Source organism: Rhizophagus irregularis, chromosome 3 (assembly GCF_026210795.1).
Source record: "Rhizophagus irregularis chromosome 3, complete sequence".
Lineage (NCBI taxonomy): Eukaryota > Fungi > Glomeromycota > Glomeromycetes > Glomerales > Glomeraceae > Rhizophagus > Rhizophagus irregularis.
This window is the reverse complement of record NC_089431.1, coordinates 2868503-2887695: the sequence shown is the minus strand read 5'-3', so window position 1 is coordinate 2887695 and position 19193 is coordinate 2868503. Positions and strand designations below refer to the sequence as shown.

Here is a 19193-nt window from a genome sequence, read left to right as displayed (position 1 = left end):
GGCAGTTTCAGCATTTATAATAAGTTTCGGCAGTTTTGCCTTTCTCTAAAGTTTCAACAGTTTTTTAATATAACTTTAATATAGTTTCAGCAGAATTTTGCTTTTTGGCGAAATGCCATCTTGCCTAACACTGGTCAAAATCAATTCTATCGGGTACATATCGGGCACCTATATATCGGTGGCTAATCGGATAAATATCGGGTATTTTTACATATCGGGTACCCGATAGCTAAGCTATTAGTCACTGATATTGTATATCGGGCATTGATCTATCTTACACATATCAGGTACCCGATATGTAAATTTTAATACGTAAGATTTTTATTTTGTACAACGTACTGTATTATATATAATCCGTTTCAACTAAAATTTTTTATTTAAATTCATTTTTTAGATAATTTTTATAAATAATTTTCTAAGAAATTTTAAAAGTCCATTTGAATAATATTTAATAGGGATTTTATTTAAGAAACTTTTAGATAGATTTTTTTGAGAAATTTTTTAAGAGTCCGTTTAGAAAAATTGTTTTTTTAACTAAGAGGATCATTTAGAGCATTTTTGATAGAGAATTTTCTAAAGATTTGTTTGGAGAGATTATTTTTGAGAATTTTTTAACTAAAGGGACCGTTTGGAACATTTTTTGATAGAGAATTTTCTAAGAATTCATTTGGGAAATGGTTTTTTGAGAATTTTTTAACTAAAAGGATCATTTGGGCATTTTTTGATTGAGAATTTTCTAAGAGTTCGTTTAGGAAAATTATTTTTTGAATTTTTTAATTAAGGGGATCGTTTAGAGCATTTTTTGATTGAGAATTTTCTAAGAGTTCGTTTAAAGAGATTATTTTTGAGAATTTTTTAACCAAAGGGACTGTTGGAACATTTTTTGATAGAGAATTTTTTTGATAGAGAATTTTCTAAGAGTTTGTTTGGAAAAATTATTTTTTGAGAATTTTTTAACTGAAGGTATCATTTGATAGAGAAATTTCTAAGAGTTCGTTTAGGAAAATTATTTTTTGTATTTTTTAATTAAGGGGATCGCTTAGGACATTTTTAATAGAGAATTTTCTAATGATTCGTTTGGAGAGATTGTTTTTGAGAATTTTTTAATTAAAGGGAACGTTTGGAACATTTTTGATAGAGAATTTTCTAAGAATTTGTTTGGGAAATAGGTTTTCAAGAATTTTTTAACTAAAAGGATCATTTAGGGCATTTTTTGATTGAGAATTTTCTAAGAGTTTGTTCAGGGAAATTATTTTTTGAATTTTTTAATTAAGAGAATCGTTTAGGGCATTTTTTGATTGAGAATTTTCTAAGAGTTTGTTTAGAGAGATTATTTTTGAGAATTTTTTAACCAAAGGGACCGTTGAAACATTTTTTGATAGAGAATTTTTTGATAGAGAATTTTCTAAGAGTTTGTTTGGAAAAATTATTTTTTGAGAATTTTTTAACTGAAGGTATCATTTGATAGAGAAATTTCTAAGAGTTCGTTTAGGAAAATTATTTTTTGTATTTTTTAATTAAGGGGATCGCTTAGGACATTTTTGATAAAGAGAATTTTCTAATGATTCGTTTGGAGAGATTGTTTTTGAGAATTTTTTAATTAAAGGGAACGTTTGGAACATTTTTGATAGAAATTTTTCTAAGAATTTGTTTGGGAAATAGGTTTTCAAGAATTTTTTAACTAAAAGGATCATTTAGGACATTTTTTGATTGAGAATTTTCTAAGAGTTTGTTCCGAGTAAATTTTTTCCATTTTTTGAACGCTTTTTTTTTTTTAATTAAGGGGATTGTTTAGGGCATTTTTTGATTGAGAATTCTAAGAGTTCGTTTAGGAAAATTATTTTTTGAATTTTTTAATTAAGGGGATCGTTTAGGGCATTTTTTGATTGAGAATTTTCTGAGTTCGTTTAGAGAAATTATTTTTTGAATTTTTTAATTAAGGGGATCGTTTAGGGCATTTTTTGATTGAGAATTTTCTAAGAGTTCATTTAGGGAGATTATTTTTGAGAATTTTTTAACCAAAGGGACCATTGGAACATTTTTTGATAGAGAATTTTTTTGATAGAGAATTTTCTAAGAGTTTGTTTGGAAAAATTATTTTTTGAGAATTTTTTAACTGAAGGTATCATTTGATAGAGAAATTTCTAAAAGTTCATTTAGAGAAAATTATTTTTTGTATTTTTTAATTAAAGGGATCGCTTAGGGCATTTTTGATAGAGAATTTTCTAAGAATTCGTTTAGAAAATGGATTTTCGAGAATTTTTTAACTAAAAGGATTATTTAGGGCATTTTTTGATTGAGAATTTTCTAAGAGTTTGTTTAGGGAAATTATTTTTTGAATTTTTTAATTAAGGAGATCGTTTAGGGCATTTTTTGATTGAGAATTTTCTAAGAGTTCGTTTAGGGAAATTATTTTTTGTATTTTTTAATTAAGGGGATTGTTTAGGGCATTTTTTGATAGAGAATTTTCTAAGGATTCATTTGGAGAGATTATTTTTGAGAATTTTTTAACCAAGAGATCGTTTGGAACATTTTTTGATAGAGAATTTTCTAAGAGTTTGTTTGGGAAATGGTTTTTTGAGAATTTTTTTAACTTAAAGGATCATTTAGAGCATTTTTGATTGAGAATTTTCTAAGAGTTCGTTTAGGGAGATTATTTTTTGTATTTTTTAATTAAGGGGATCGCTTAGGGCATTTTTGATAGAGAATTTTCTAATGATTCGTTTGGAGAGATTGTTTTTGAGAATTTTTTAACTAAAGGGAACGTTTGGAACATTTTTGATAGAGAATTTTCTAAGAATTTGTTTGGGAAATGGTTTTTCGAGAATTTTTTAACTAAAAGGATCATTTAAGGCATTTTTGATAGAGAATTTTCTAAGAGTTCGTTTGGGGAAATTATTTTTTAAATTTTTTAATTAAGGGGATCATTTAGGGCATTTTTTGATAGAGAATTTTCTAAGGATTCGTTTGAAGAGATTATTTTTGAGAATTTTTTAACTAAATGGAACGTTTGGAACATTTTTGATAGAGAATTTTCTAAGAGTTCGTTTGGGAAATGGTTTTTCGAGAATTTTTTAATTAAAAGAATCATTTAAGGCATTTTTTGATAGAGAATTTTCTAAGAGTGTGTTTAGGGAAATTATTTTTTGAATTTTTTAATTAAGGGGATCGTTTAGGGCATTTTTTGATAGAGAATTTTCTAATGATTCGTTTGGAGAGATTATTTTTGAGAATTTTTTAACCAAAGGGACTGTTGGAACATTTTTTGATAGAGAATTTTTTTGATAGAGAATTTTCTAAAAGTTTGTTTGGAAAAATTATTTTTTGAGAATTTTTTAACTGAAGGTATCATTTGATAGAGAAATTTCTAAGAGTTCGTTTAGGAAAATTATTTTTTGTATTTTTTAATTAAGGGAATCGCTTAGGGCATTTTTGATAGAGAATTTTCTAATGATTCGTTTGAAGAGATTGTTTTTGAGAATTTTTTAATTAAAGGGAACGTTTGGAACATTTTTGATAGAGAATTTTCTAAGAATTTGTTTGGAAAATGGTTTTTCGAGAATTTTTTAACTAAAAGGATCATTTGGGGCATTTTTTGATTGATAATTTTCTAAGAGTTCGTTTAGGGAAATTATTTTTTGAATTTTTTAATTAAGGAGATCGTTTAGGGCATTTTTTGATAGAGAATTTTCTAAGGATTTGTTTGGAGAGATTATTTTTGAGAATTTTTTAACTAAAGGGAACGTTTGGAACATTTTTGATAGAGAATTTTCTAAGAGTTCGTTTGGGAAATAGTTTTTCGAGAATTTTTTAATTAAAAGGATCATTTGGGGCATTTTTTGATAGAGAATTTTCTAAGGATTCATTTGGGGAGATTATTTTGAGAATTTTTTAACCAAGGGATCGTTTAAAACATTTTTGATAGAGAATTTTCTAAGAGTTCGTTTGGGGAGATTATTTTTAAGAATTTTTTAACCAAAGGGATCGTTTGGGACATTTTTTGACAGAAAATTTCTAGGAGTTCATTTGGGGAAATTATTTTTTGGGATTTTTTTAACTAAAGGGATCATTTAGGACATTTTATTTTTTAATAAAGAAATTTCTAAGAATTCATTTGGAAGATTTTTTGAGATTTTTTTAATAAATCTTCTAAGGGTTCATTTGAAGAAATTTTTTAAAAAAGTTTTTTAACTAGAGGGGTCATTTCAAATATTTTTTTGATGAGAAATTTTCTAAGGGTTCATTTGGAAAGATTTTTTTTTTTGATAATTTTTTAATCGAAGGGGTCATTTGGATTGAGAAATTTTTGTTTTACGACGTAATTTTACCAAATTTAATTATAAATGTATTCAGGCTATAAAATAACATGCGGTAAGTTACGTTACGTAATATTGTTATCATGTGATCACATGATTTAAATATTTACATTTCGCATTTTTGTTTATCTTATTAAAACCTTTTCTTCGTTCTCAATTTTTTTTACTTAAAAACACAATTTTTTATCTATTTAATATATCCAGAAATACATATTTTTATATTTTTTTTATTTATTATATCTAGAAATGCATAAAAAGGTATATATTACTAATATTTCTTTTCTTTATTAATGTTTTTCTACCATTTTTTTTTCGTTTCTTTCTTTTCTTTTACTAATACTCCTACTAATATATTTTTTATTATTTTTTTCTACTATATTAACATTTTTACTATTTAATATTTTCTATTAATATTATATTACTACTGATATATGTTCTCTTTCTACTAACATTTTTTATTCTACTAACTTTTTCTTTCTGCTAATGTTTCTACTAATATTTTCTATATTTATATATCTATACTAATATTTTTTAATAACATTCTCTTTTCTCTTACTAATATATTTATCATTAATGCTTCTTTTAAATAATCAAACAGGTATAAGCAAACAAGTGATTTTATTTTTATGCTACTTTTAGTAGAAGTTATATATTATATATATTTATTCAAGTATTCAAGTATAATTAGTATAATTGTTTTTTTTTAATTAAAAAGTGTAAATAAATTTAAATTGTAATAAAGTTTTGAATTAAAATTAAAAAAATATATAAATTATGATTGTATTTTATAATTTTTTTGCCTGAATTAAATTATAAATCTACTAGTATTAATACGAAATTATTATCCTATATCTATCCGTCTGATATCTGTATGATATCTGTATGATATCTATATGATATATATCATAATATATCGGGTACCCAATAAGTCTATGATATGTGACCGATATTTAACTACCCGATATGTAAGATGTATATGTGATATGTACATGATGTGTCACCAGTTTTCTACATTTCTACTACACATATCGGGTACCTGATATGTGTAGCATTGTTAAATATCATACACATATATCACATATATTGTACACATATCAGGTACCCGATAGGTACCCGATAGTATTAATTTTGACCAGTGTAAACTCCTAGGTTTCAGCAAGCAACCTTAGTCTGGATGTTGTAGCAAAAGACTTGTAAATCTAAAATTAAATAAAAATTTAAACTGTAAGCCTGTAACATAAAGTTAGAATAGGCAATTCATTTTAATATATGGAGTTTTTGCAATAGAAAGGTATGAAATTCAAAAAATATCAAAAATTGAATTAATATTAAATTTGCATTTATTTCAGTAAAAAAAACATAATTAGCATATAAAGTAAAATTAAAATTTTTTTTAAGTTTCGTACCTTTCTATTGCAAAGACCCCATATATTGTAGATTGACTTTAATTAACCAATCTTGATAAAATAAAATATGAATATATGATTGTAATTGCAAGTATATTCAAATTGAAAAATATGTATGGCTGTTTTTATAGTATAAGCAGTAAGTCAGCAAATTTGTTTTAGTAATTATTACCTACATGTACTTTGACTTTAAAGAGTAAAACTTAAAGATTTTTGGTGTAAATAAGCCATTTAATTAATGATCAAAGCTCAAAATTTTTGGTTTTATAATATATTTGAATATTAGAATAAAAATTGGAAAGTATATAGTTAGAAGCTAATAATAACCAATTAAGAATTCATAAAGAAAGAAATGTATAAATTAGCAGGTATAGTAGCAAGAGTAGTGTAAATAGCAGTAATTTTAGTATATACTGTATAATAAGAAAGGCTAATTTTTAATTGTACTATGAGTGTATATTATAACAAAGTTCAAATGAGATTCATGTTTTTAAACTCAATTCCATTTTATAGAAATATCAGAAAACCTAAATTGATTAATAAAAAGCAAAATTCATAATATGTGTCCTTTAAAAATGTTAATTATTTGTCAGTATAAACTGAATCAATTAAGAAAGATAGTATAAGATATGAAAAATTTCAGATAACATGATTAGAACAAAATTTGAACTTGTAAATAAATGATTTTTGTAATTTTAAAGAGTTTTCAGATTTCTGCCTATATCACTAATGCAAAGAAATTATCAAATACAGAGGATAATTTCTTTTGTTTAGTACGAAAATTACAACCATTAAAAAAAGCACTTTAACAGTGTATTTTTAAGAATTAAAATTGGTATTAAAATATAATTTAGTAATATTAAGCAGACAACCTTGGTATCATTATAATAAAATAAGTGAATTTATTATCCAATTGAACAGCAATTTTATTTACCAAAGACTAAAAAATTAATATCATTAATAAATATAATTTAATACTATTTCTTTTTATTATCAAATTAATCATAAAGTAATAAAGAAAAAGAAACTGAAATTAAAGAAGTTATAGCAGAATGGAAATACTCAAGTAAAAGTTATTAGAATCAAAAATAATGTCATTAAAGTAACATTATTGAACAATTTAGAAAATTTGCCTATTCCTTATTTTTTAATATAACATGAAATAAAAAAAGATTAGAATTCCACTTACTTATAAAATAGGTTACTCCTAGGTCTAAAGTAAAAATCATATATAAAATTCTTTGTGAATTCTACTATAAAAGAAAATTTTATATTACATTATTATAATTTTTTTCTTTTTTAACTAATTAACCAATAGAATTTAGTAAAAGGCTAATTTTCTACAGTAAACTTTATTTATTATAAATAAGTAAGATCTTAAAAGACTATAGAAGCAAATAAAGATTTTATTATATGGTAATATCTAATAAATAAAATACTAGACATTTTTATAAATAGTAAAGATTAGAAATGAATTTTTAATATATTTTTTATTTAACTTTTTATAAATTTAATTTAAATTATACTAAATTTAGTAAATTAAAATAAATTTAATATTTAAATTATATTAATTTTTATAAATCATTATACAGTATATATTTAAATAAATTTAATACTTTTTTGAATATATTACATATTATATAATTAATAATATTATTATATAATAGTTAATTAATTGATTTTTCAATAATATATAAAATTAAATAGGTTTAATAAAAATTTCTGCATATTTTGTAAAACAAAATAAATAAATAAATATTAATTATAAATAATAATTTTATATATAAAATAGATAATAAATATAAATAAAAATTATTAATTTATTAATATTTTATTAAATAATTTACTATTTATTATAAGGATAAATCTAATTGTAACAGCCTGTTACGCATCTTATTTGTAACAACCCCAATTTTATCCAATTAAAATTTAAGATCAGGCGTAATGTAAACAAAAACAAAAGATCAGTCATGTAGAAACTGCTTATAACTTAAAATTTTGTCTATAAAACTGTCTTAAGTACATTAAGTAAAAGTTTTCCAAATTAAATTTTGCATATAAAAATTTTATTTGTGAAACACATATTAAATTTATTATTAAAAAAAAATAAAAAAAAGGATGTTACAAATAAGATATGTAACAGGCTGTTACAAATACATTTTTTCTTATTACAAATATAAAACTTATTATTTAATTCATTTTATTAAAATAAATTATATAAACTATATCATATTTTATTTTTATAATTATTACAATTATTTTTTTATAAATATATATATATTTTTATAATTATTATTATAAATGTATTGTTTTTAGAATTATATATATAATTTTATAATACACAATAAAATTTGATAAACCGGATATGATTTATTAGTTTCACTAAAAATATTCAGTTTATCAGAATATCTGGTATATTGAAAAAATTAAAAATCTATTATACTGAATTTTCAAAAAATTTTCATACTAATAAAACTATTATATGCTATAATTTAATTTTTAATTTTTTCATCTTAGTTTTAAGTTATAGAATTTATGAAAATAAATATAAAATATTTTTAATTGAAAATATAAGTAATGCATAACTTCAATTAGAATTAAGATTTTTATAATTCTGGCTAAAATTAAGATTTACCACCTCATATTACTTAAATTTTATTAGTTAAATTATCATATGATCTGGTTTATTGAATTATTTTTACTATAGCTGATTAGAAAATTGATTTATTATAGTACTAAATATCAAGCTTTTACTAGTAAATTCTAGTATATTAAAACTATTTTAATATACATAATTTAGTTCTAGCAAAAAAGTATAGTTTAGGTTCAAATTCAGTTTATCAAAGATCTGGTTTATTAATTTCATTATGTAATATATTTAAAGAAAGTATATATTTATAAAGAAATATTTATAAAGAGTTAATTATAAATATTCCCCTTTATATTGATCTATCACGATTCCTTTGAGTATAATAATAAAAAAAAAATTAATAATTTTAGCATTTAAATTTTTTTAATAAAGTTCATTGAATTTTTGGCAATTAAATTAAATGTAATAAGAATTTTAAGTAAAAAAAAAGCTAAAAATTATAAATTTTAATTATAAATTTTGGATTTTATAATTTATTGCATTTGTAATACATTGCACTTTTTTTTGTCACTTGTATTATATTCTTTTTTTTTCATTTTTTATATGTATTCTAAAAACCTAGAATTTTTTCAGTTATAAAAAATCACTCTAGTTAAATGTTATATATTTTAATATATTTTAATTTTACCTGCTATTACATAATTTTGCCTAAAGTGCCTATAGTGCAATATATCACAAATGCAATAAAAAACAAAACTTATAAATTTTATATAATATTTGTATAACTACGTGTGTAAACACGAGTCACGTGATTATTGTCATTTTCCGGTGATCTGCATAAAAAATTTCCTAATTTGGAATTTTGTGTAATGCAATTTCATTTTTGCTGAGAAACAAAATTTCCTTTTTTGGGTTGTATAACGTTACTATAATTTCCAAAATTGGAATTATAGTAATTTTTGGCTGGAATTATTGGAATTATAAAATTTGGCCGAAATTATGGTGTGTGACATATAATATGTGACAAATAAGGTTTTTCCTACCGAAAAAATTCTAAGTCCCTAGAATAAATAGTAAAAATGGAAAACTATAGGGGTGTGACATGGGTGACAAATTATAGTCACGTGATACGTGTTTCGCACACTAGTGTATATTAAGAAATCTTAATTGTTATATAGTGGGATACCACATGAGATATAATTATATCTCATGCGGTATCCCACTTATTCTAGATTATAGTATCACATATAATCTAAATATCACATATAATCTGGGATATCACATATAATCTGGATATCACATATGATCTAAATATCACATATAATCTGGATATCTCATATGATCTAAATAATGTAATCTAATTACCACATATGATCTAAAATGATGTGATCCAATTGTCATATATAATCTAACATTTTATTATTTCTTATATCGCTTTTACATTCTAGCTATGTCTTTGAGTCTTTCTTAGTATTCGTGTTTTTATGTTAATATACTTTTTATTACCACAATGTAATCTAAATACCATAAGCAGTTTTAATGATTTATAGCGGTTTTATCGATTTGTAGCCGATTTAGAGAGACTACACACTACTAAACTCAAATTCGATTGGGATCATCTTTCGGGCTAAGCTAATCTTATATTTACATGCATCTTCGGCTGAATCAGTTTGTGGCATGATGTACTGTATATCGTATCACATGACATCTCTACCAGTTCCCTCAATAGTTCTAGGGTTTCGATAAATCACGAGATGGTTGGCCGTAATCAGATTTCAGATTTTTTCTTTAGCCGGATAGCCTGAAAAATGATTACGAATAAAATGCACATGTTCGAGATGATCGGCTAATTTAGTCATATGGATTCTTATTCGAAATCTTATTGGGGAGAAGTGTGATATTAATGTCACAGCTAAACCAATAAAATCTGGTAAAGTTTTGGAACAGAGTTATGGGTTATGACAATTTATATGCTGAAATGAAAACCAGAAACTTTATGATTTTTGCTCTGAGAGCCGTGACATTAGTGTCACACTACTTTACAAATAAAAAATCAAAAATGGCCGTACTACCCTAAAATAATCCTCCCTTTATTATCAAGAGTTACACAAAATACATGTAGCAGTAGTTCTATTTATTCGTTTAATCTAGCAATAAGAAAATCGACATCATCTGGGATAGATTTAAGATTGTAGTAGCATTAAAAGACTTTAACCGTTCTATTGCTTCTATACCACCAACATTACTAAAAAGTCTGAAAACCTTTTTACCCCTTTCCTTTCTTTTTCGAAGGTTAGTCTCGGTAAGCTTATCTTGTACAGAAATCTGATTCATGATTCTATCGTTAACTTTAGCATTAGATGCATCCTCATTACAAGTTTTTCTAAAATGATCGAATAACTGCTTAGTGGCTTGGCCAAAAATATAATAGCATCGAAGCAAATCATGAAAGGTTCTTCGAAGATTGTCTTCAGCAGTACCAATCTTATTATATAAATCGAGAAAATCAAGCGAGTTTACGTCCATCTCAGAGACACGTGACTGCAAAGTGATGAGGGAGTCTCGAGAGAGACCATCTTCTTGGGACTCCGGAGAAGTCAACTCCATAATTAGTTTTTTCAATGTAGGGGATTCATCTCTATCAATCTGCTTCCTGGTCTGCTTCGCTTTTTTATTTGAATCTTTTTCCGAAGCAAACTCGCTAGAACGTTTTTTCTGGTTTGTAGATTCTTCTGTAAGCACTTCTACGTCTATGGGGGCTGTCTGGTTTTGCAATCCCTTTAAAAGATCCCAAGAGAGAAAAGTTTCGATATCTCTATTACAACCATCATAAGGGCAACTAGACTCACCATCCACCAAATACTCTTTGAGACATTTTTGGTGAAAAATATGTCCACAGGAAGCTAAGGTAAATTCTTTGATTACGGAGAGTTCAAGCGTATAGATATCATTCCCGCATATTGGGCACGGATCTACTTTTGGAATACTAGTGTTCTCACTGGAGGAGGGGAGAGCGTTAGCCTTACTAACGATATTTATTGCAAGAGCTTCGATATGTGATTTATCCATATTGCCCACCTTCGATTGTTAATCAGCTAGAGGATAAGGCATTAGAACAGCTGTGAGAAAAAAGGTTCCCTTCTTACCCTTTTATAGCACTTATAAACATCGTAGGAGAAATCATTCCCCGGATCTTCACTAGCAATTACGCATCGCATTTCGTCATTCATTAATCCCTTGCAAATCAATAAAAATGATGAAGGATTAGCATATACCCCCAAATCCCATATGCGAAATAAAGATTATCGGAAAAAATATCCATACCTGAATATTGTTTTATTGGTATGATACTAGCGTGAACCCGCAAGCTCTGGAGATGATATGCAAAAAATAGACTCAGAAAAATTAATGTGAAATATATACAGTGTCGCACAGCCCCTATTCTGAGATTCCACTGTCATCAGGAAAAATTGAAACAATTGTAAGATCATTAGATATGGTAGGACAGAATTTTTAAAAATATAGTTGCGCAAATTTATTAGACTGATCAGCTATGAGCCTATGGCATAACAAAAAACATAAGAAAATACTATATATAAGAAAAAAACTAAGTTCTGCATTTGATCTCATTTCATAAGGTGCTTGTTTGCTTAAGCAAACTCCAGGAATACGCGTTATTCTATTGCTGTTGCCTTTGACAACCTCAGTGTACATTTCGAATTGAAAAAAAATGAAACTAATCTCCACAGAATCCTAAAAGCTGGTTCCCGATTAACATAAAAAAATGATCCCAAAGGGACGGAAGATATGACATATTTTTCTCGGTAACCAGGGCATATAAGATTTCATAAAGCTATATATGGATGCATCCATAATGAAAATCTAGGCCACTCATTTTGCGTTCATATTTTTAATTCTAACGCTTCTTCTCATAGGTTTCTTAGCTATGGTTTTATTAGCTGTGGTTCTCTCCGCGGGTTTCTTATCTGTGGTTCGACCTCTTTGGGTCTCTCTCTTCGCTTTAGTTCTATTACCTCCGGCAATGGGACTGTTATAGTGAGATTCCAACATGCGTAGTGCTAACTCTTGGGCTATAGCATTCAGCCCCATAACTTCTTCTGCTCTTAAATTTACGTTCCAATGTGAAATGGTTACATTGAAAACATTACCCATAGTATCCTCCATTCTTGCATTTGTAGAAGCGCATTCGGCCGGGATTTTAGATAATAGAGAGAATATGTTTGTAGAAGCGCATCTGGCCGGGATATTAGGTAACAGAGAGATTATGTAGCTTGTAATTTCGTTCATCATCTTGTCAATGAGTGGGATTTCCAAGGAGTTGGAAATGGGTCTGGCACATCATTAAATACTTCATGCGACGCCCAATCACTGCTATTTTGGAAATGAACATCAAATAATCTATGTTCATACAGAAAGTTTTGGGGTGTACACATCGATTTCATGTGATTATCATCAGGAGTATATTTTTTTCATAAGTGCTTTTCGGCAAGAAATTTTACCGATATCGACTGCGCATTTCAGGTGATCGGCCCACATGACGAATATAAAGATGACGTACAATATCTAAGCCACCCAGTGTTCGAAAAAAAGAACAAATATATACGATAATTCAGTCTATGCTTTTACAGATACTATTGGGAGTTCTTTATTATAAGCCTCATAACATTCAAGGTAATAAGCATGTTCTCCAGAATATATACCAGAACTCCATCCACCCTTTATATTTTCGCCTTCATGGTTTTTATTACATATGGGGCAACGTATTGAACTATTAAACACAAAACTATCGCCATAACTCTCACTATACTCCAAGGATAGATAAGGAAAACGCTTTAACACCAACCCAATGATATGTTTTCGTTTCTCTTCGGAATCATCAGGATCATCAGGTAAAATAGAAATTGGAAGCCGAGCTCTGATTCTCCCCTGGGGAATAAATGATGTACTCACTTCAGCTTTGGACGAACTGCCCGGACTAGAGGAATCACCTGAAGAATTTTGGCCGGGCCCCCGGCTGAAATCTCAGTCATGTGAATTGATACTTCTTCCACATCGGTGTTATCGTTATCATTTTGCTTGGAGAAATTATCTATAATATCTTGAACTTTATCATTAGTCAACTCAGAAATAGAGTTTGCACTATATGTCGTAATATACTTAATATTATCTACGCCTACCTTTTCAAATAATTTATATATCTTCACAGCTTTCTGAGTTTTCCTTTGTAAGTTTTTACAGGAGATTTCTCGCAATCCTGTTTCTTCAGATCTCTTTTTATGGATAATGGAAAGGTGTTCCAACATTTTATCTCATCCTGAGAAATACTAGATTTATATTGATTGACCTTTAAGCGCTTTCTAATAGCAAGATTGATCAATCCTTTTTTCTTTTGTTCCAATATCATTTTGATTATTTTTAGGATTTAAAAATATGAGTATATTAACATATTTGATTTTTGTCAATTGAAAGGCAAATTGATCAATGGATGAACAATTATCATAAGCACGAACCCAATTCTACCATATGAAGAAAGTAAATTTTTATTGCAAGCCCTAATTAGTCCCCACTGTTTTTTAATTTAGAGGGTTCAAAAGGTTAAAATTAATACATATGGATAATTAGTTTAGTTTTAGGTCGCAACATAATATTGTTAATAAAAAATGATATAAAAGCTATTATTTCGCAGAACTAGAGAGTGATTTTTTTTCTAGATAACATTCTGAAATTAGAAAAGTAAATACAGAGGAAATGTGAATAAAAATAATGGTTTTTAAAATAGGCCAATGCCCTGAACCATCTACCGCAAATATGGTATAAAAGAATATATTGGCCTTCAGGTAGGACATAGACGTAAATATTATAACATTTAGGGACGACATCATAGACATTTATTTCCCCCCGTAATTTCTTTCCTTTTCCTTCCTTTACCGGATTTAATTTTTTTTCTTCCCTATTATATGTTCTAATCGTACCCTTCTTACATAACCCGATTACATCATCTAAGAGGTTTAAAGTTCTTAAATCGTTTAGCATTTTCTTGATGTTTCGCGCTTGAAAAGGAAACGTGGTCGGATCTGGCGGTTTCACCACGATGTTCACGGTCTTTGCTTCTTCCGGTTGAGGTTCCCTTGGTTTGAGTAAATGAATACCATCCTTTCCTGGCGTCTCGAAAATGCCGATCGGAACTTTTGCAAAAAGCATCTCTATGATCGTGTCTTGTTCTCCCCCCGTCAGTGTTAAGTCGGCTGGCTCCTTAAAAAATTAATAAAGTTTAGTATTATTATTTACATACGAAAATAGAACATTCACTAGGTTTACCATCTGATCTTTTGTTAGAAACTCCATTCTGATTTAAGAACATTAAAACTTCTTCGGGCTCTTCATATGGTTTTCCCTTTTCGACCCACTCTGCATACGCATCCCAGTCAAAAGCTTCTTCAAACTCTGGCAAATGAAAGGACACTACAGTCTCTGATTTTTCAGGTAAATCTCTTAACTCTTCCTCCAGTTTTTTAAGCTTTGCTGATTCCTTAGTGTTAGACATTGTAGACATTATAACGTTAGTAAATGAGTTTTGGTAAGATACGCAGTTCAGTAAAAATTGGCTTTTTATTTGCATATCAGATAGATCAGATAGATCAGATAGATCAGATAGATTACCGTGTTCAAATTTCAGAATTTCAAATTTAGAATGAACAGAACGATTATAAAGCAGAATAAAGCAGAACGAACTATTAGTAATGGATTTATATATATCACGATTTATGATTAATTTGATCAATTCATCAATTTAGCGAAAATAGAGGAGTTTCTTTTTATTTTACTTTTGATTGAACCACCGCAGTAGGTCAACTAGATTCAAATGTGATATGATGCAAGTCACAATCACGATTTGTGATAGTTTAATTACAAATCGGGACAAAGCTCGTGGTACATGACGTTTCGGCTCATACTATGATCGCGAACTTGAATTTATTGCTTGAAAAGAAGCAAGTAAGACAATACTTCAACTTATCTTGGGAATACAACTTCGCTAATTTAGGTTCATAAGGGAGCTGATTCCCATTTTCGCAGTACCATGAGCCATGTAATCCATAATTCCCATGTTTTCCATCGCAAATAGGGCATGGTGAGTTCCATGGCTAAAGAGATGTAAAATTATAATTATCAATCCCTCTGAAACTATTTCGGAATTTCAAGTATGGGAAGTGCTCTAAGACGGATTTGATAATTAATTCTGGATCAGGTTTGACTTTGAAAGTGATAGGCCCCTCTTCTTCACATTGCTCGGGAAAAGATGATACTTTGTTTTCTGGCTTCGAATTTATAGCTTCCGATTCATGTACTTCTGTTAGTTGCCATGGCTCATTTCCAGTTTGTTTTTTATATCTTTTGTATAATTTGGAACGAATCTTATCTGTCAAAATACTTGGTAATCCAATTAATTTGGTATGCCAATCCAGATATTCGGCGGTTAGTATTTTATCAGACTCAGTCATTTTCCTTTTTATATGACTGCAAACAATTTAAATCCCTTTTTCTTCCTCAGGTCATCAATTCGAAAAAAAAGATTAAAAATTTTTTCAGATAGAAAGCTGTCTAATCATCTGGACTATGCAGTTATCTCAATTTCACGCTGTTCACATTTAATAAAGTAAGATCCGGCTTTATACTCACCTTCTATTTCTTCATCATCATGGCCTAATTTGCATAATGGGCAGATGTAGTCCCCGCATGATGTCTCATCAGTAATCCCATAATAATCGAAATTTTCACAACTACATTCTTTATATAGATTAGGATATTGATCCAATATCTTGTTGCGAAAGTAGGCTCGGTCATAAGTTGGCTTAGATTGGACTCGTACATTAGTCTGATTGGTTTTTGAAGTCTGAGATGTAGGTGGAGTGCTTTTCCCGACATCTGGTGATTTTTTCAATCCAGACTTGTTTGATTCAGCTGGTAGATCACGTGAGCGTGAAGAATTCTTCACGCTGATCACTTTTTGACATTCTGCAGTGTAAAGGTTTATTATATTTTGAATTTGTGCACCCGTTAAACTTCCAATAGCATCGACACTGTATGTAACTAACCCGATTTTATCTATTCCTATTTCTTTAAACAGTGTATAAATATTTTTAGCTTTTTGAGTCACCTTGCGTAAATTCTCTCTCTTCTTACCTGGAAGGTAGGGCTCCATTTCATTGTAAATCTGCGTTCTTGCCATTTGATCACTAATATTGTTTTCCAAAGCAATAGTTATGGCCTTTTTTTCGAATTCCTCACTATAGTAATACCAACGTAACTTTTCTTTCCGACCAGTTTTTTCGGCCTTATCAAATAAGTGAGCTAAATGAGGTATAGAACCCGGAGCTAGATCAGAATCGACTGGAATTTGTTTACTAGATGCAGTAGAATTCGGTAAGGATTCATGGCTTCTAATGAATTCAAGTAATTCACATACTAAACCTTTTTCTACTTTTTGTTTATAGGGAACTTTCCCTCCTTACTATATTCAAAGCCGGGTGAAGCAACACATGATTCGGATGATGGACTGGCAAGATAAACATCTTGTCCATCTTTTTCGTTCAAGGGAATGACAGAATCCTGAGAATCGATATCAGAGATATCGGCTATGAGTGGCTCTGAATCCAAATTCTTCTCCCGGGAATCACCTTCTCGAAGCTTTTTCTCCCGCTTCCTTTATCTTATTTCCTCACTAATCCTTTTTGTTCTTCATCCAAGAAAGCGTCCATCTCTCTGTCCTCTAACGACCCCCCTTGATCTGGTAGCAAAACTACCTCTTCGATCTGTGGGGTGAGAGTCAAACCATTCTGATTGCACAGCCCTGGATCTCGCACCTCTGATAAATTTAACTGACTATAAACTTCGTGAATAGGCGGGGGTATACACTGTTTGGGCTGAGCTATAACTGAGTCAGGTACGTTGACAGATTCTTCGAGAATAAAATCATCTATTACCTTATCTGGTACCGATTGCTCTGCAATCACCTCAGGTACCTCTTCCATTGACTTGGTGTTGACATCATTTTGCTGGTCTATTACGGAGTCAGATTCATCAACGGCTGATATTTTTGCTATCGTTTCCCTATCGTTCTGTGACTGCCCATCCACTACCGAGGATCCCTGTTCCAACATCAAGAGTCTGGCCTCAAGTTCCGTATTTTTTAGTTCTAATTCCTCGACTCTAGCATCACGCTTAGCATTCTCATCCATAACCTGCTTTAGAAGCTCGACATTCCTAGCCTCAATCTCAGCTTTCTCAGCCTCAAGCTTGGCGTTCTTAGTCTCAAGCTCGCTAATGCGTTGTCTCAATAATTCAAGCTCTGTTGACATGATCTATAAAATTATACACTCTACATAAGCATTCAAAATAAAAAAAAATCACGTGCGCGTGAAGATTCTTCACGCCGATCACTTTTGCTAAGAAAAAAAAATATTAATAGGGGTTTACGACCATCATACAAGTAGGCACGATCCCCCTTTGGGATCAACTTATTCGTTGTCTCTCTCTTTAGAGACGACGATAAATTTTAAATATGAAAATGAGTATGAATAATGGACAGAGGAAAGAAATGTCTTGTAATTGGTTGTTGGTTGGAAAGACCCATTTCTGCGAAAAATCAGCACGGGATCAATATTGTGCATCCCACGCATTCAAAATACAAAAGGGCGTAATAATCCCACAACCATGTAAAGGATGTGGACGAGGCACTAAATCAAGCGTTCAGCTTTGTGTCCAATGCGGACAAGGTAAGGAAAGAGCATACATATATTATAAAAAGAAGAATATGGGAGGAAATGAGTAATTAAACATACCATTTTCATAAGTACTAATCATCTATTATCACTTTCATAAATGCTAATTTCAACAATCCATATGCAAGAATCAGACATACATAGAACAGTACTTAATTTACTAACTGGTCGATGGATCAGCCCGAATGGAAAGTTATTCCAGAAGTTGATTCGCGAAGGTTATAGATATGCTAATAGACTTTCGGATTATTTAGAAGATATTGGGACTATATGTGACGGTGAATTTGAACTGGATCCCTTAGCCGACTTCTACTATCCAGCCTTAATTCCGCCCTTATCTATCTTAGCAAGTAGATCGGATATTCATAAAAACTTCCCTATTACTGTGGACTCTGCTGTTGGGGGTGGGATGAGTTTATTTACCCTCGAAAAAAATAAACGATCTTCGCTTCAAAACCTAATGGAAATGAATTACAGTAACCTATCTACATTGATAGAGATAACTTGGGAGCGTGAGGAGACGAAAGCTTGGAGGAATGACATACTCGTGAAATTCCTTCATCATCCAAATTTGGTTCCTTCAAAGTATAGGCCAAATTCTTTATATGACGCATTTACCAAGACAAGTGTTTTAGGGCCAGAACATATATTGGCTCTATCACGAATTTAAGGCGTGATTATGATATAAATAAATTGTTTATAGCCCTGGAATGGTAGTTCCATGACTAAATATTTTTTCGCTTATCATATATACCTGCAAATTTGCCAAGAAAAATTTTTATTAATATACATACATGCAAAAATAAATACAAGATCGGGACTTAGCCCGTGATACATGATAGTTCTATGCTAATACACAGACAGTTGCGGAGTAACGTTATTATTATTCTTTTTTAAGGTATTCTTGAACCCTAGCCTTTTTATTCTTAGGCTCTTTCTCAACGTCCACCCGTTCCCTCAATAACCCAACAATAACCTCCATCACCCGCTTCACATTTTTACACAACTCCTTTTCATCCTCCGAACCTTCTTCCAAAGCAGACTCGACAAAACGAATATTGAGTGGGTTTCTACTCGTGCA

The 19193-nt window shown here is 29.3% G+C and overlaps 7 protein-coding genes across 7 annotated transcripts; 1 reads left to right on the top strand and 6 right to left on the bottom strand.

Moving 5' to 3' along the window:
- Positions 1-10454: 10454 nt before the first annotated feature.
- On the bottom strand, positions 10455-11381 carry OCT59_020710 (uncharacterized protein; the record flags this gene model as incomplete). The annotated part of the gene is made up of 1 exon (XM_025311853.2): positions 10455-11381. One exon carries the CDS (start codon positions 11379-11381, stop codon positions 10455-10457), a length of 927 nt encoding a protein of 308 aa, XP_025167717.2.
- An 822-nt stretch (positions 11382-12203) lies between these two features.
- Positions 12204-12623, bottom strand: OCT59_020709 (uncharacterized protein; the record flags this gene model as incomplete). The annotated part of the gene is made up of 1 exon (XM_066149360.1): positions 12204-12623. One exon carries the CDS (start codon positions 12621-12623, stop codon positions 12204-12206), a length of 420 nt encoding a protein of 139 aa, XP_065990271.1.
- A 324-nt stretch (positions 12624-12947) lies between these two features.
- OCT59_020708 (uncharacterized protein) lies at positions 12948-13636 on the bottom strand (the record flags this gene model as incomplete). Its single annotated transcript, XM_066149359.1, has 2 exons — positions 12948-13259; positions 13322-13636. The coding sequence occupies 2 exons, from the start codon at positions 13634-13636 to the stop codon at positions 12948-12950; spliced, it is 627 nt and encodes a 208-aa protein (XP_065990270.1).
- A 647-nt stretch (positions 13637-14283) lies between these two features.
- OCT59_020707 (uncharacterized protein) lies at positions 14284-14910 on the bottom strand. The gene is made up of 2 exons (XM_025321874.2): positions 14652-14910; positions 14284-14585 (listed from the first exon to the last, which is right to left on the bottom strand). Exons 1-2 carry the CDS (start codon positions 14884-14886, stop codon positions 14329-14331), a joined length of 492 nt encoding a protein of 163 aa, XP_025167715.2. The 5' UTR covers positions 14887-14910; the 3' UTR covers positions 14284-14328.
- A 565-nt stretch (positions 14911-15475) lies between these two features.
- On the bottom strand, positions 15476-15832 carry OCT59_020706 (uncharacterized protein; the record flags this gene model as incomplete). Its single annotated transcript, XM_066149358.1, has 1 exon — positions 15476-15832. One exon carries the CDS (start codon positions 15830-15832, stop codon positions 15476-15478), a length of 357 nt encoding a protein of 118 aa, XP_065990269.1.
- A 113-nt stretch (positions 15833-15945) lies between these two features.
- On the bottom strand, positions 15946-17569 carry OCT59_020705 (uncharacterized protein; the record flags this gene model as incomplete). The annotated part of the gene is made up of 3 exons (XM_066149356.1): positions 15946-16735; positions 16813-16940; positions 17135-17569. 3 exons carry the CDS (start codon positions 17567-17569, stop codon positions 15946-15948), a joined length of 1353 nt encoding a protein of 450 aa, XP_065990268.1.
- Positions 17570-17892: 323 nt separating this feature from the next.
- On the top strand, positions 17893-18837 carry OCT59_020704 (uncharacterized protein; the record flags this gene model as incomplete). The annotated part of the gene is made up of 2 exons (XM_066149355.1): positions 17893-18106; positions 18247-18837. 2 exons carry the CDS (start codon positions 17893-17895, stop codon positions 18780-18782), a joined length of 750 nt encoding a protein of 249 aa, XP_065990267.1. The 3' UTR covers positions 18783-18837.
- Positions 18838-19193: the final 356 nt, after the last annotated feature.

Coding starts and splice junctions, on each gene's coding strand:
- OCT59_020707 (XM_025321874.2), bottom strand. CDS start 14,886: ATGTCTACAATGTCTAACACTAAGGAATCAGCAAAGCTTAAAAAACTG. Junction 14,586..14,651: donor TTCTAACAAAAGATCAGATG/GTAAACCTAGTG, acceptor TAATTTTTTAAG/GAGCCAGCCGACTTAACACT.